A 14,183-nucleotide genomic window follows, 5' to 3' on the forward strand; every position below is an offset into this window, starting at 1 on the left:
CAGAGCAACCGAACGGCGCACCAGAAATTCATCAAGCGTGACAAGGCCCCGCGTGAAAGTAAGGGCGAAGTCTGGTGTTACTCGGGCCACTCTCGCCGTCAGCGCGCGGGGCGAGATAGCAGTGCCCCGGCGTGGCCCAGCAGCCGCTCTGGTCATCTTAGCCGTGGTCCGTTTACTTTTTTCGCCGACAGTACACTGTTTTCACCATGCCTTCGTTATGAAAATACCAAGTGGACAAGCAACGGAAAACTTTCTGTGTGCGTGAGAGAGCCAAATGTACAGTCATGGGGAGCTGACTCTAGAGACCGGCGATGACTGTGCGTCATATGAACGGCGCATTGTTCCTCCGGTAGACCGGAATACCTTACGACCACCGTATGTAAGAGTGCTTTTCACTTGTGTACACGTTGTTAGTGAGCCATATAGTGCGAAGTTGTGCGCTAAGCGTGACATTTCAGTGCTCGGGTTGTGCGACTGTGTTGGTGTCATGGTAACCGTGAGCTCAGGCTTTGTTATCTCTCATCAGTTTTGAAAATACTTTCGATAAGTATGTTTATGTTCCTCCCGAAGCACTCTTGTTTTTCTTTTCCAGAAGACGTTGTCCAACGGGGTAGCAACAGTAACCAACAAATTTTCAGGTTGCTTCACTGGAGAACAAACTAGCTAGCTCTGAGAACCGCGCAGTTCAAATGCACTGGCCGTAGAGCTCTTGCGGCTAATTTTATCTGATCTTTACCACACCGTCATGAGTGCGACAAGAGTGACACTTCTTCCATGGGGAGGGTGGTGCCCTTAGCTCACCATGACCTCTTCGTTTATTGCGATAACAATAACACGCACACTCCAAGCACATTTTTGCCATGGCATCAGCTTCTTCGTTTATTCACGCTGCCGCAAACACATTACTGTACGTCAAGCGTGTTAACATATTTTTTTTCTCTGCTGCCAATCAGCATAAGGAGAAAGGCGCTGGATTGAACATGATTTGGGGATCCCTGCTTCTAATCCTCACAGCAATGCTTGTCACTGCACTGGGTAAGTTTCCCATACATGCCAAAGGGCGTTATAGGAGCTTAACAAAAGCTTTGTACAAGTATGGTCAAATAGCCTCGAGCATTTAAACGTAAAGCCTATAAAAGTCGCACAACGCAATTACAATTTATCGTCACTGTGTAGCACGGGACTGCTTTCTTTGCAGTTGCCATTACAGTGAGTGCGACAGCAGATTTAGCCTGACTTAGGTGTTAGCAGCTTGTATAAAGTGCAAAGCAGCAGAGTAACGTCCACGGGGCCAAATGAACTGCTATCACCTGTCAGCTCTGGCATTTTTCTCACATTTTACCAAACGCCATTAGTACGTACGCAGAAGCTCGTGAGAATTGGTCAGTCTTTGCCACCACAAAAAATAAGAAATAGCGAGCGATTCGATCCTCCTTGTAACTAGCGTGGACAGGTGAGCTGTAATATTCATATTCCTTTTTCGTGCCGCTGGTTTTGTCGACAAGCTCTTACCGATTTACGACGATAACATCAGCATTCTCCCCCTGTGCATATCATGATTATACTTTGTCGTGCTTTCTTTATAGACGGCGTTTTTCTTTGTGAGTTACCCCCAATTTTCCGGATACGGCATGCCACCGTGTTACCATTCGTAGCCTCCTTCATAGGCTGATCCCGAAGGTTGAGCACCCTAAAGCCATTCGCTTATACCGTCTGAAAATGTGTGTAATTTTCGTTGGTATGTACAGTTTTAAAATACGGCCCGTTTCCGTGGGTTGCACAGTCTAAAAATGTGCCCCGTTTCAGTTGGTTTCACAGTCTTAAAATGTGGTCCATTTCCATGGCTATGTACAGTCTAAAAATCTGGCCCGTTTCCGTGGGTCTCTAAATGTGGCCCGTTTTTATGGATATCTGCACTCTAAAAATGTGGACCATGTCCGTGGGTATGTCCAGTCAAAAAATGTGGCCCGTTCTCGTCGGCATGCGCAGTCTAAAAATGTCGCCCGTTTCTGTGGGTATGTAAAGTCTAAAAATGTCCCCCGTTCCCGTGAGTATGTGGAATGAAAAAATATGTCCCGTTCCTGTGGGTATGTGCAGTATAAAAATGTGGCGAATTTCCGTGGTCATGTACAGGTTGAAAATGTCGCGCGTTTCCGTGGGTATGTACAGTCTAGAAATGTGGACCGTTTCCGTAGGCATGTGCAGTAAAAAGTGTGGCCTGTTAACGTGGGTATGTACACTCTATAAATGTAGCCAGTTTCAGTGGGTATGTACAGTTTAGAAGCGTGGCCCGTTTCCGTGAGCATGTACAGTTTAAAAGCATGGCCCGTTCCCGTCGATATGCGCAGTCTAAAAATGTGGCCCGTTCCCGTGGGTATGTGCAGCTTAAATATGCGGCCCATTTCTGTTGGTACGTGCAATCTAAAAATGTGGCCTGTTTCCGCGGATATGCAAAATCTAAAAATCTGGCTCGTTTCCGTGGGTCTAAAGATGTGGCTCGTTTACATGGATATCTACAGTATAAAAAGGTGGCCCGTTTCCGTGGACATGTACAGTCTAAATATGTGGCCCGTTTCCATGGGTATGTACAGTCTAAACATATGTCCAATTTCAGTGGGTATGTACAGTCTAAAAGCGCGGCCCCTTTCCGTGGGCATTCACAGTTTAAAAATGTGGCCCGTTCCCGTGAGTATGTGCAGGTTAAAAATGTGGCCCGTGTCTTTGGGTATGTACAGCCGAAAAGTGTTGCCCATGACCATAGTTATATGCAGTCTAAAAGTGTGGCCCGTTTCCGCAGATATGTACAGTCTTAATATCTGGCCCATATCCATGGATATGCAGTCTTACAATCTGGCCCGTTTCCGTGGGTATGGGATGTCTAAAAATATGGCCCGTATCCGTGGATATGTACAGTCCAAAAATGTGGCCAGTTTCAGTGGGTGTGTAAAGCTTAAGATGTGGCCCCTTTGTGTGGCAATGTACAGCCTAAAAATCTGGCCCGTTCCCGTCGATATGTACAGTCTAAAAATTTGGCCCGTTTCTGTGGGTATGTGCCGCCTCAAAATGTGGCCCGTTTCTAGGGATATGTGTAGTCTAAAAATCTGGCCCGTTTCGGTGGGTCTATAAATGTGGCCCGTTTCCATAGATGTGCGCAGTCCAAAGATGTGGCCCGTGTCCGTAGGTATGTAAAGTCTAAAAACTTGGCCCGTTCCCGTGGGTATGTACAGTCTAAAAATGGGGCATGTTTCCGGGGTCATGTACAATCCAAAAATGTCGCCCGTTTCCGTGGCTATGTACAGTCTAAATATCTGGCCCCTTTCCCTCGCTATGTATAGTCTAAAAATGTGGCCCGTTTCCGTGGGCATGTACAGTCTAAAAATGTCACCCTTTTCAGTGAATATGTACAGTCTAAAAATGTGTCCCGTTTCCATGGGTATGTGCCGTCCAAAAATGTGGCCCGTTCCCGTGAGTATGTGCAGCTTAAAACTGTGGCCCGTTTCTGTGGCTATGTACGGCCTAAACATGTGGCCCGTTTCCGTAGATATATGCAAGCTAAAGATGTGGCCTGTTTCCGTGGATATGTACAGTCTAAATATGTGGCCCATTTCCGTGGGTCTAAAATTGTGGCCCGTTTCCATGGGTATGTGCTCTCTGAAAATGTGGCCCCTTTCCGTTGATATGTACAGCTTAAAGAGGTGGCCCATTTCCGTGGGAAGGTACAGTCTAAAAATGTGGCCCATTCCTGTGGGTATGCGCCGCTTAAGAATGTGGCCCGTTTCTGTGGGTATGTGCCGCCTCAAAATGTGGCCCGTTCCCGTGGGTGTGTACAGTCTAAAAATTGGGGCCGTTCCCGGGGTATGTGCCGCTTAAAAATGTGGCCTGTTTCCGTGGATATGTAAAGCTTCAAAATTGGAGGACGCTTAAGCTTCGCCTTCAAGAGTGGAACGCGACAGCGTTCCCATCGACCCGCCAAGGGGTGTAAGACAAAGCGCTACGGCGCAGGGATGGCATCGGACTTTGCGCCCACCTATCACACGGAGAGCGTCGAGCAACGCAGCGTTCTGCGTGGCAACGAAACGTGCGCCTGAGCAAACGGAACGAACTAAAGAACTCGGTGTCTCGGAGGGGGAAACGATCTACGCCAGCTAAACGTCGTGATCGGCACGGGCAGAGAGATAGACAGATAGTAATCTAAAGAAAGGAACGGCGCTTGATTCTGCAACCCGCGTGGGAGCACGGCGAAGCGTCGCCAGGGGAGAGGGAGTCGGGGCCGCAACGCGCCTGGCACCGGTCCGCGCACAGCACAGCCCCAATGCGCGCATGGCGCGCCACCTGTCAGGGCAGCGCCGTACATTAAGAGGAGGGGTCTTCTGTGTTTGCCGCAAGATGGCTCTGCGTGTGCGGTAAGCGCAGAAGAAATGTAGCGGAAACGTACTTCGCTATTCGTGTAAATGCGACTTCTGTAAGTTACGTGCTCATAATTACCGATATACACCGCAGTATAACATTCTACGGCACGTTTTTAAGGCAACACCGCGTTCACTAAAAGCGCATTTGTACCGATTTCAAGCATCGAACTCGTGGCTGAGTGGTAGCGTCTCCGTCTCACACTCCGGAGACTCTGGTTCGATTCCCACCCAGCCCATCTTGGAAGTTGCTTTTTATTTAAGAAGTGCCTGCCATGATTTATCGCTCACGGCCAACGCCGCGGACGCCGACGCCGACACCCGACACCGACGCCGACGACACCGGCTTTTCTGCGACACGAGCTCCTTAACGCTATCGCGTTAAAATGTGGCCCGTTTCCATGGGAATGTACAGTCTAAAGATGTGGCCCTTTCCTGTGGGTATGTAGAGTCTAAAAATGTGGGCCGTTCCCTTGGGTATGTGCCGCTTAAAAATGGGGCCCGTTTCCGTGGATATGTACAGCTTAAAAATATGGGTACAAATGTGGCCCGTTTCCGTGGCAATGTACAGTCTAAAGATTTGGCCCGTTTTCGTAGATACGTACAGCTTAAAATGTGGCCTGAATTCTGTGGGAATGTAGAGCCTAAAATGCGGCCCGTTCCCGTGGGTATGTACAGCTTCAAAATTCGGCCCGTTTCCGTGCGAATGTACAATCTAAAAATGTGGCCAGTTTCTATGGATATGTACAGCTTAAACATGTGGCCCGTTTCCGTGGGAATGTACAGTCGAAAAATGTTGCCCGTTTCCATGGGAATGTAGTCTAAAAATGTGGCCCATTTACGTGGGAATGTACAGTCTAAAAATGTGGCCCGTTTCCATGGATATGTGCAGCTCAAAATGTGGCCTGTTTCCATGGGAATGTGCAGTCTAATAATGTGGCCCGTTCCCGTGGGTATGTTCAGTCTAAAAATGTGGGCCGTGCCCGTGGGTATGTGACGCATAAAAAGTGGTCCGTTTGCGTGGATTGTACAGCTTAAAAATGTGGCCCGTTTCTGTGAGAATGTGCAGTCTAAAATGAGGCCCGTTCGCGTGGGTATGTTCAGTGTAAAAATGTGGGCCGTTCCTGCGGGTATGTGCCGCTTAAGAATGTGGCCCGTTTCTGTGGGTATGTGCCGCCTCAAAATGTGGCCCGTTTCCCTGGATATGTACAGCTTAAAAATGTGGCCGTTTCCGTGGGAATGTGCAGTCTGAAAATGTGGCCCTTTCCCATGGGTATGTACAGTCTAAAAATGTGGGCTGTACCCGTGGTTATGTGCCGCTTAAAAATGTGGCCCATTTTCGTGGATATGTACAGCTTTAAAATGTGGCACGTTTCCGTGGGAATGTACAGCTTAAAAATATGGCCCGTTTCCGTGGGAATGTACAGTCTAAAAATGTGGCCCGTTTCCGTGGGAATGTACAGTCCAAAAATGTGGCCCGTTTCCGTAGATATGTACAGATTAAAAATGTGGCCCGAATTCCGTGAGAATGTACAGTCTAAAAATGTTACTCGTTGCCGTGGGTATGTGCAGTCTAAAAATGTGGCCCGTTTCTGTGGGTATGTGCCGCTTAAGAACGTGGCCCGTTTCCGTGGATATGTGCCGATTAAAAACGTGGCCCGTTTCCGGGGATATGTACAGCTTAAAAATGTGGCCCGTTTCCGTGGGAATGTACAGTCTAAAGATGTGGCCCGTTTCCGTGGGTATGTACAGTCTAAAAATGTGACCCGTTTCTGTGGGTATGTGCCGCTTAAAAATGTGACCCGTTTTCGTGGAAATCTACAGTTTAAAAATGTGGCCCGTTTCCGTGGATATGTACAACTTAAAAATGTGGCCCGTTTCCGTGGCAATGTACAGTCTAAAAATGTGGCTCATTTACCTTGGAATTTACAGTCTAAAAATGTGGCCCGTTTCCGTTGATATGTGCAGCTTAAAAATGTGGCCCGTTTCCGTGGGAATGTACAGTCTAAAAATGGGGCCCGTTCCCATGGGTATGTACAGTCTAAAAATGGGGGCCGTTCCCCTCGGTATGATCCGCTTAAAAATGTGGCCCGTCTCCGTCGCTATGTAAAGCTTAAAAATGTCGCCCGTTTCCATGGGAATGTAGTCCAAAAATGCCGCCCGCTTCCGCGGGTATGTAGTCTAGAAATGTGGCTCGTTTCCGTGGGTATGTGCAGTCTAAAAATGAGGCCCATTTCCGTGGGTATGTACAGTCTAAAATGCGGCCAGTTTCAGTGGGTATCTACAATATATAAGCGTGGCCCGTTTCCGCGGCCATGTAGTCTCAAGATGGGGCCCATTCCCGTGGGTATGCGCAGCTTCAAAAATGTGGCCCGTTTCTTTGGGTAGGTAGGGCCTCAAGATGTGGCCCGTTTCCGTAGGTATATGCAGTCTAAATATGTTGATCCTTTCCGTGGATATGTACTGTCTAAATATCTGGCCCGTTTACGTGGGTCTATAAATGTGGTCCGTTTCCATGGATATGTAGTCTGGAAATGTGGCCCGTTTCCGTGGGATAGTGCAGTCTAAAAAGGTGGCCCGTTTCCGTTTGATATGTGCAGTCTAAAAATGTGGTCCGCTCCTGTGGACATGTACAGTCTAAAAATGTGGCCCGTTCCCGTAGGCATGTACAGTCTAAATTCTAAACATGTGGCCCGTTTCTGTGGGCATGTACAGTCTAAACATGTGGCCCGTTCCCGTGGGTATGTATTGTCTAAATTAATGTGGCACTTTCCCGTGGGTATGTGCAGCTTAAAGATGTGGCCCGTTTCTGTGGGTATGTGCGGCCTAAATATGTGGCCCGTTTTTGTGGATGTGTACAGTCTGAATATCTGGTCCGTATCCGTGGGTCTGAAAATGTATCCCGTTTCCATGGATATGTGCAGTCTAAAAATGTAAACCGTTTCCGTGGGTATGTGCAGTCTAAAAATGTGGCCCGTTTCCGTGGATATGCACAGTCGAAATATCTGGCCCGTTTCCGTGGGTGAGTGCGTGTGTACATGTGGCTGGAGGCGGATAGGCCGAGGCAGACCACTACAGTGGCCTCGGAGCACCTAGAGCCCCTCGTGTAGGCGACGTTTCGTAACTCACAGGCGTTACGATTCGCTGCCTTAAGAATGCTCAATATTGTGAATGCCTTGCTGTCACTCGTGTTTGAGGGACAAGTCTAAATTCCTGATCTTTGTTCAATCGCCAGTTTAGAAGCATTATTTAACTTTCCGCTAATTGGTGCCTCTATATTCTGACTCTTTGTATACCAGGTGAAACTATAGTTGTTCAAACGGGATCATCGGATTCAACGAATGTAATAGTCCCATCATCAGGCTCTGCGTCCACAATTGTCATCAAAAAAGAGCCACCGAAAGGTATTTAGCTACCCATTTTAGCAATCGCTTTTCCCTTGTCCTCGCAGAGTTACGCGAAATTGGCAGCACACGACTTGTCCTTTGTCGAGAAGAAGGTGATTTTTATAGGTGCGCAGTGTGTTTATTATTTTTTGCATAAAAGAAATTGCTTATACACGTCTAAATTTATTACAGCCTGCTTTAATACAGCCTAAATTACAGCCTGCCCAAGCGGACATGATTTGCAACGAAAAAACAAAGCTATTTCTTTACCAACTAATCTAAGTGCATTCATTACCTCCCTCATCATGCAATTTACGGCAAGTGTTTATCTTTTAAATTCAAAAAGAACACAGGTGGCCCCATCAAACCTCTCTGTGACGTAAAAAGCTGACGTAAATGAAACTGATGTCGCCTTCCCCTTCTTCCCACAATCTGAGGCTGCATTGCGCTCTGCATACCTGCCGCTGCAATGCAGAGTCCCATAAGCAGCATGGGCGAGATGGACCGCCTTACCACGCCGTATAGCCGAGGTTCAGTTTATGCCACTCTGTTGCCTCACATGGGGATTTTCACCGCTAGCCGCGCTCCGCTTGTCGCGTGCGTAATCAGGTAAGTTAAACGAACAATTTGACGATAATTATGTATGTTTCTTGTTTTTGTTTTTTCAGTCTCTAAACACAGAACTAGGTTTTATGACAAGCCTCTTCAACTTTCTATTATAAATTTCTGCCCTGAAGTTTATAGCTAAGAATTTCACTATGGCCAAATAGTTCATTAATGGATCGACTGCTTTGCTTTTCCTTGCAAATGTTATCCGCCTGGGCCGATAATTATTCTGTATACCGGGAAGTGATTCGGGTAACATGCATTGCCGGGCGGATTGGTCTGCAGGCATTGATAACGTTGCGCTCTGTCCTTTGTCCTTGCTTTTTTCCTGATTTCTTGCGCTATATCTTTCCATCATTACATCGTGATGCGCGCAAGTTTGTGAGCTTTTTTGAAAAGATGTTCAAATAAAAAAAGTACACTGTTTGTCACAAGTACCTTCTGACAAGTAGCCGTCACACACATTGTCCAATTCATTCGGAGAAAGGAGGAAGGAAGACTTCGAGGGCCGAAGCAGCCTTTACAACATCTATTGCTTGTACCTGGGGTCAACCATATGAAGAGAATGTCCAGTGTCACAAGTGCATCGTTCCCGTGTCTGCAGTAAATGACCGTCATCTACTCTGTACGTGACCTGGGACAGAGTCCGTCCGCGAAAGTCTACGTAGGGGTGAGAAGTTTCAACGTAACGAACCTGAAGGTTAATAAGAATGACTCATCGACAAGACAGTTCATAATTTGATATTGCGGCTCTTCATGAACCTGTCTATGCATGATTCTTATATATTGTTTCATTCCAACATTATGCACTGTGGCAACCCAGGAATCAAAAAAAAAATATTGATAGAACTACATTTCGCGTACCATTACACGCGACTTGCGTAGTAGAGTGCAACAAAGCATCATTCTCACATTCATAAGCTCTTTGTATATGTTGCAAAACACAGGCCACTTCTAATTTCGTGCGCCTTGTTGCAGGCGGAAGTGTACAAATGTGTTCCGTAGGTATCAATCAAAAGTAGCATACATAGTGAGTGGCTATTTCACCTCAGAATTCAGTTTTTAAGCGCAAGCGTGGCATTTTCCTCGTTGGCCTCACCTGCTGCACAAGTTGCGTTTATACATTAAGCTGCGCTTCAGACGGCAAATAATAAGGAGGAATCATTTTTATATTTATATTTTCTCCTTTCCTCAAGGAAAGAGAGAATAGCCTCCCTTCCCAAGTTCTATATGAGTCACTTATAAGACCATGGCACCGTTATTTTCCCTTCCAGTGATTGTAATTAACGACGAGCCATCTCCTATCATCGTGCAAGTTCGATGATCGTTATGGAGTCTCGTGGAGACGACTTTGATCCAGCGACAGGAAGATGCCGGCACTCCGGAATGGACCACGGTGAACATGATGCAGGAACAACAAAGCGATCACAAAGCAAAGACTTCCTTGAGTGCACTTTACTCCTATGATGGAAGAGATATTCCACCGTCTACAGTTCTGAAGCTGTTATGATGGACATGGTGTTTTTAACTGCATGTAAAATTGACCTGATAATATCGGCTTTAGATAAATGTCCAATATTTGATGGCAGTTTGTCGCCAATTGTTTTAACAGTTGGAAACATCTCTAGGTATAGGCCAATGATGAAGTTTTCAAAACCAACAGCTGTAATATATGCATTTTGGCATCGTTTACTAGTTGCGTTACGTTAGAAAGGGCGGTCTGACTTTTCTATCTGTGTCGACAACTATTTTTGCCCCCGTACCATTTTGCTGCCTTCGCTCATATATCTAACGTGAAACATAAGAAACATAGCGGTGAAGCTCTTTCATGAATTGTGGTTCTTACCGGTCACGCGAAAGGCCCACACCGCCACATGCGAGGTTGTGGCGAATTTCAGTGTTTAATTTCGAGCAGTTGTCGCTCATCGGCAAGAACAAGACCTACACTTGGTCGATTATATCTAGAAGCGATATATCAGTGAGAGGTACAACTCATCGTGGTTTTATTTGATCAAATCTTTATGCAATCTGAATCGTGATACTACAAATTGTCGATCCTAATTGAACAGTAAATTCATTATCATGGAGACGACACAGAACTGCCCGCTATATGCCGCGAGGAATCGTTTTGCGCTTTCAAGCCGAATAACTAAATGTGTTGCCAGGATATTATTTTATATAAATCGCAATATCGGCGAACTTGATAGCCAGCCGAGCTCCATCTTGGTTAGACTCCCTGCATTTCATTTATCCTTTTCTTCTCTCTCTGTCTCGATAATAGTTACGCATGATGAGCACTTTCATTTATGATGTTAGCTAAAGTTTATTTATACCTTGTGCTAACTAAACAAAAGAATAAAGCACCTATGACTACCTCACACTGTGAGACGTTTGCTGTAACATTCCACGTGATGCCACTCAACGTTATTGTCGATATTTATTTATTTATTTATTTATTTATTTATTTATTTATTTATTTATTTATTTATTTATTTATTATATACTTCCGGTCTATTCTTAAAGTCGTAGGCAGGAGTGGGACCAGGGATACAACATAGCAAAAGCTCAGTACACAAGAACCAAAACAAAAACAAAGATAGAGTAGGATACAGGCAAGGATGAGGGAGCCGGAATACTAGGTTATACAAGCTCAGTACACAAAACCAAAACAAAAGGAAAAAAGATCACAGGAGGACATCGACAGGTAGAGTTTGTGTCTTTTCAGTCGAGAAAAGATATGCGATACAGCGCTTTCAAGTCATCTAAACTATGGCTGTCAAAAGAATGTGTTCAGCTACTGTAAGTGGTTCGCCAGCAATCCACTTTCCATATTTTCGCAAATCGATCTACGCGCATTGGTCTCAACAAGCACAAGGCACTTTTGTCCCGATGGAGTTACAGCGCACCAAAACAACGCCTTCGTTTGTTAGGGAGTCCACCCTCTGCTACGCCAAACTGAAATTTGAGAGGTCATCTTTTTCTTTTAATGTTCCGAAACAAAAGCATAAATCACCAAGCAAGCCTGAGTTGGGATGGCACTGCTGCATTTTGCCAGGGGAATTTCACTATCTTTGCCTGCTTAACCGCTATCGTTGCGCCATTGAAATTGTACCATCACAATGATAGCGCATCAGGCAAAACATCAGTGAGACGCCATAAGTAATAATTGGAAACTGTAGAACCATCTCAATGTTGAGTGAGATGCACTAATACCGTTGTATTACAACCAGTTTTCAATCCGATTCACTCTGGTCCACAATAATCTTTTCGACAACTAATGATAGAATTAGGAAGCATGGTTTAATACAGCCGGATCAAAATGAAGCTCACGAAGGTGACGTGCAGCATTTCTCGATTTGCACTGAATACTATCTGCACTAAACGAAGACGAATGGGTGATAACGATAGGACAGTGGTACAGAAGCCAGATACTATACTTGGATGCACTAACCTTGACCCCGTGATACTCATATTACCATGACATAAGAAGCCAACAAACACTGACATCGAGGACAACATAGGGAAAATTACTTGTGCGTAATAAAGGACCACGTTCACGTTAATTTATTCGTTCATTATTCATTAATCACGTTCTCGTGACGCCTGCGGCGGAAAGAATGTTCCACGTCCGCCACCAAGGTCTGTGAGTGGGGGCGCTGGCTAACACTCACAGGGTTCTACTAGGAAACATGCATATCCAAGAAAGCGGGTGGGGAAACGGCGCCGCCATATCTCAATTGGTAGAAAATCGCATGCGAAATGCGAAGGTTGTGGGATCGTTCCCCACGTGCGGCAAGTTGTTTTTCATCCACTTTAATTTCCACTAATTTATCGTTTCTTTTCTTCATTTACTAAACACAAGTAATTTCCCCTATGTTGTCCTTGGTGTCTGTGTTTGTTGACTTCTTATGATATGACCAATAAAAATCAGGTCCCTCACTTAGCCCCCTTTCTTCTTGCATATTACCATGAGGCACTCCGCTCCAGAATTTACAGCTGTGCTGCACAGATGGTTCTCTGCGCATACGCTGGTTCTCACATCCTCGCAGATCATTAAACACATCAACTAAGTCTACATATCTTTGAATATTGAGAAGGGTAGTTAACGAAATGAAACGTGCATGTCTCTTGCACTGATCTTCCAACATTCCAGTGTTCCTGTACCTACGCCTACACATATTTCATGTTGTGGCTAATGAATGTTTAAATAAAGTGGGGTTGCGCTTTCTTTTTTGGCGTGCACCGGTTCGCCAATTCCTATTTCTTTACTTCCAGCAATCAGTCTGCGCTTTTCCGCGCTGTATTACATTCACTTCTATCCTGCGCTTGACTGGCCCTTATAGATTGAATTTTCTTATTTTAACCCCATACTTGCCGCAGAATTTGTGACGGTTCAGCAGGGTCTCTTGTGGAGCGATTTGGCTCATACTTTAAATCAGCTAGAAACCAGTAAAAATAATTCGTGCACAAGGAAGGAAAAGGACAGGATAAACCCTCAAGTAGAAAGCACAAGCGATCTTCCTGTCCACTCCATCGTTTGCCTGCACCTTATAATTACTGGTTTCCTCTTCATTTACGAGAATTCCTGGTGACTTCTTCAGCACGATGAAAATTTTATTCACCAATGTTTTCAGTTGCCATTGCTATGGGCACTTTTGTCGTTGTGGTCATCTCTCACCAAAAGTATAGGTCCACTCCTTTCATGTACAATTAACCTACTAGTGCCGTATGATTAAAACTTATATTATTCAGCGTACCTTGCCACAAGGGCTGCAACCGTAGAAAAAGGGGCAGCTAGCATGGCGAGAGCGTCGATTAGCGACACTATCCTCTTGATGCTACCTCCGTCAGCTTACATATCAGCCCCTAGGTCTAGGTGCACAACCATACTTGACATTTTGAACCCTTCATAAGCCAATTATTCTGCGCATCGACACCTGGCCACGATGCAAAAAAAATTTTGTGGCACTTCTTCTTTTTCGCTATAGTGCGTTGTCGCGAACCGGTACTGCTAACATTATCGATCATTTTCTATTCTGTCGTAGTCTCTTATACCTAAGAGAAAATGCGAAGTGTCTCAGAATACGCATTCGAAAACTCGTCGCGGTGGCTTAGTGGCTTAGTGGCTATTGTGTTGCGCTGTTGAGCTCGAGGTCACGGGTTCGATCCCTGGCCACGGCGACCGTTTTTCGACGAAGGCGAAATGCAGGACCGCTCGTGTACGTACGCTTAGGTGTGCGTTAAAGAACGCCGGTTGGTAAAAAAAAAATTCAGAGACCTCCACTACGGCGCACCTCGAAATAATAGCATGCTTTCGGCACGTAAAATACTCCAGAATTTATATTAGTATGCGTTCGCATTCCTTTAAAATGTCAAACATGCAATAATTAATCGACCTTCTTTCACCAGAGTAGGAAGGGCTGTGACTGTTCTCTACAATTCTACTGCAGTAAAAGGTATTTCTTAACGATATGTGCAATGCGGTATTAAGCAAGTTGTTTGTGTATGGCGGCGAATTGATAACCATGCTTAGACGCGCATTACGAGTTGGAAGTAGCATCCATAAAACTCAGAAACTCAGTTTCTCAATCTTACGAGGAAGATACGAATATTTCGCGCGCTGAGCTCGAACCCAGCACAATGAGTACATTCATAGCGTCAGTACTAAGATTGTTTATAAATATATACATGAACGAAGCATGAATTCGTTTCGCTTTCAAGGTAATACCTGGCAGGAATCGGGGTAGAAAAATATGCGGTACGCATTGCAATGTGCTCACTCTGA

At 45.4% G+C, this 14,183-nt stretch overlaps 1 protein-coding gene across 1 annotated transcript; it reads left to right on the top strand.

Moving 5' to 3' along the window:
* The first annotated feature begins 591 nt into the window (after window positions 1-591).
* On the top strand, window positions 592-10,776 carry LOC142574220 (uncharacterized). Its single transcript, XM_075683365.1, has 3 exons — window positions 592-1,035; window positions 7,706-7,810; window positions 9,673-10,776. The coding sequence occupies exons 1-3, from the start codon at window positions 861-863 to the stop codon at window positions 9,720-9,722; spliced, it is 330 nt and encodes a 109-aa protein (XP_075539480.1). The 5' UTR covers window positions 592-860; the 3' UTR covers window positions 9,723-10,776.
* Window positions 10,777-14,183: the final 3,407 nt, after the last annotated feature.

Source organism: Dermacentor variabilis, chromosome 3, assembly GCF_050947875.1.
Source record: "Dermacentor variabilis isolate Ectoservices chromosome 3, ASM5094787v1, whole genome shotgun sequence".
Lineage (NCBI taxonomy): Eukaryota > Metazoa > Arthropoda > Arachnida > Ixodida > Ixodidae > Dermacentor > Dermacentor variabilis.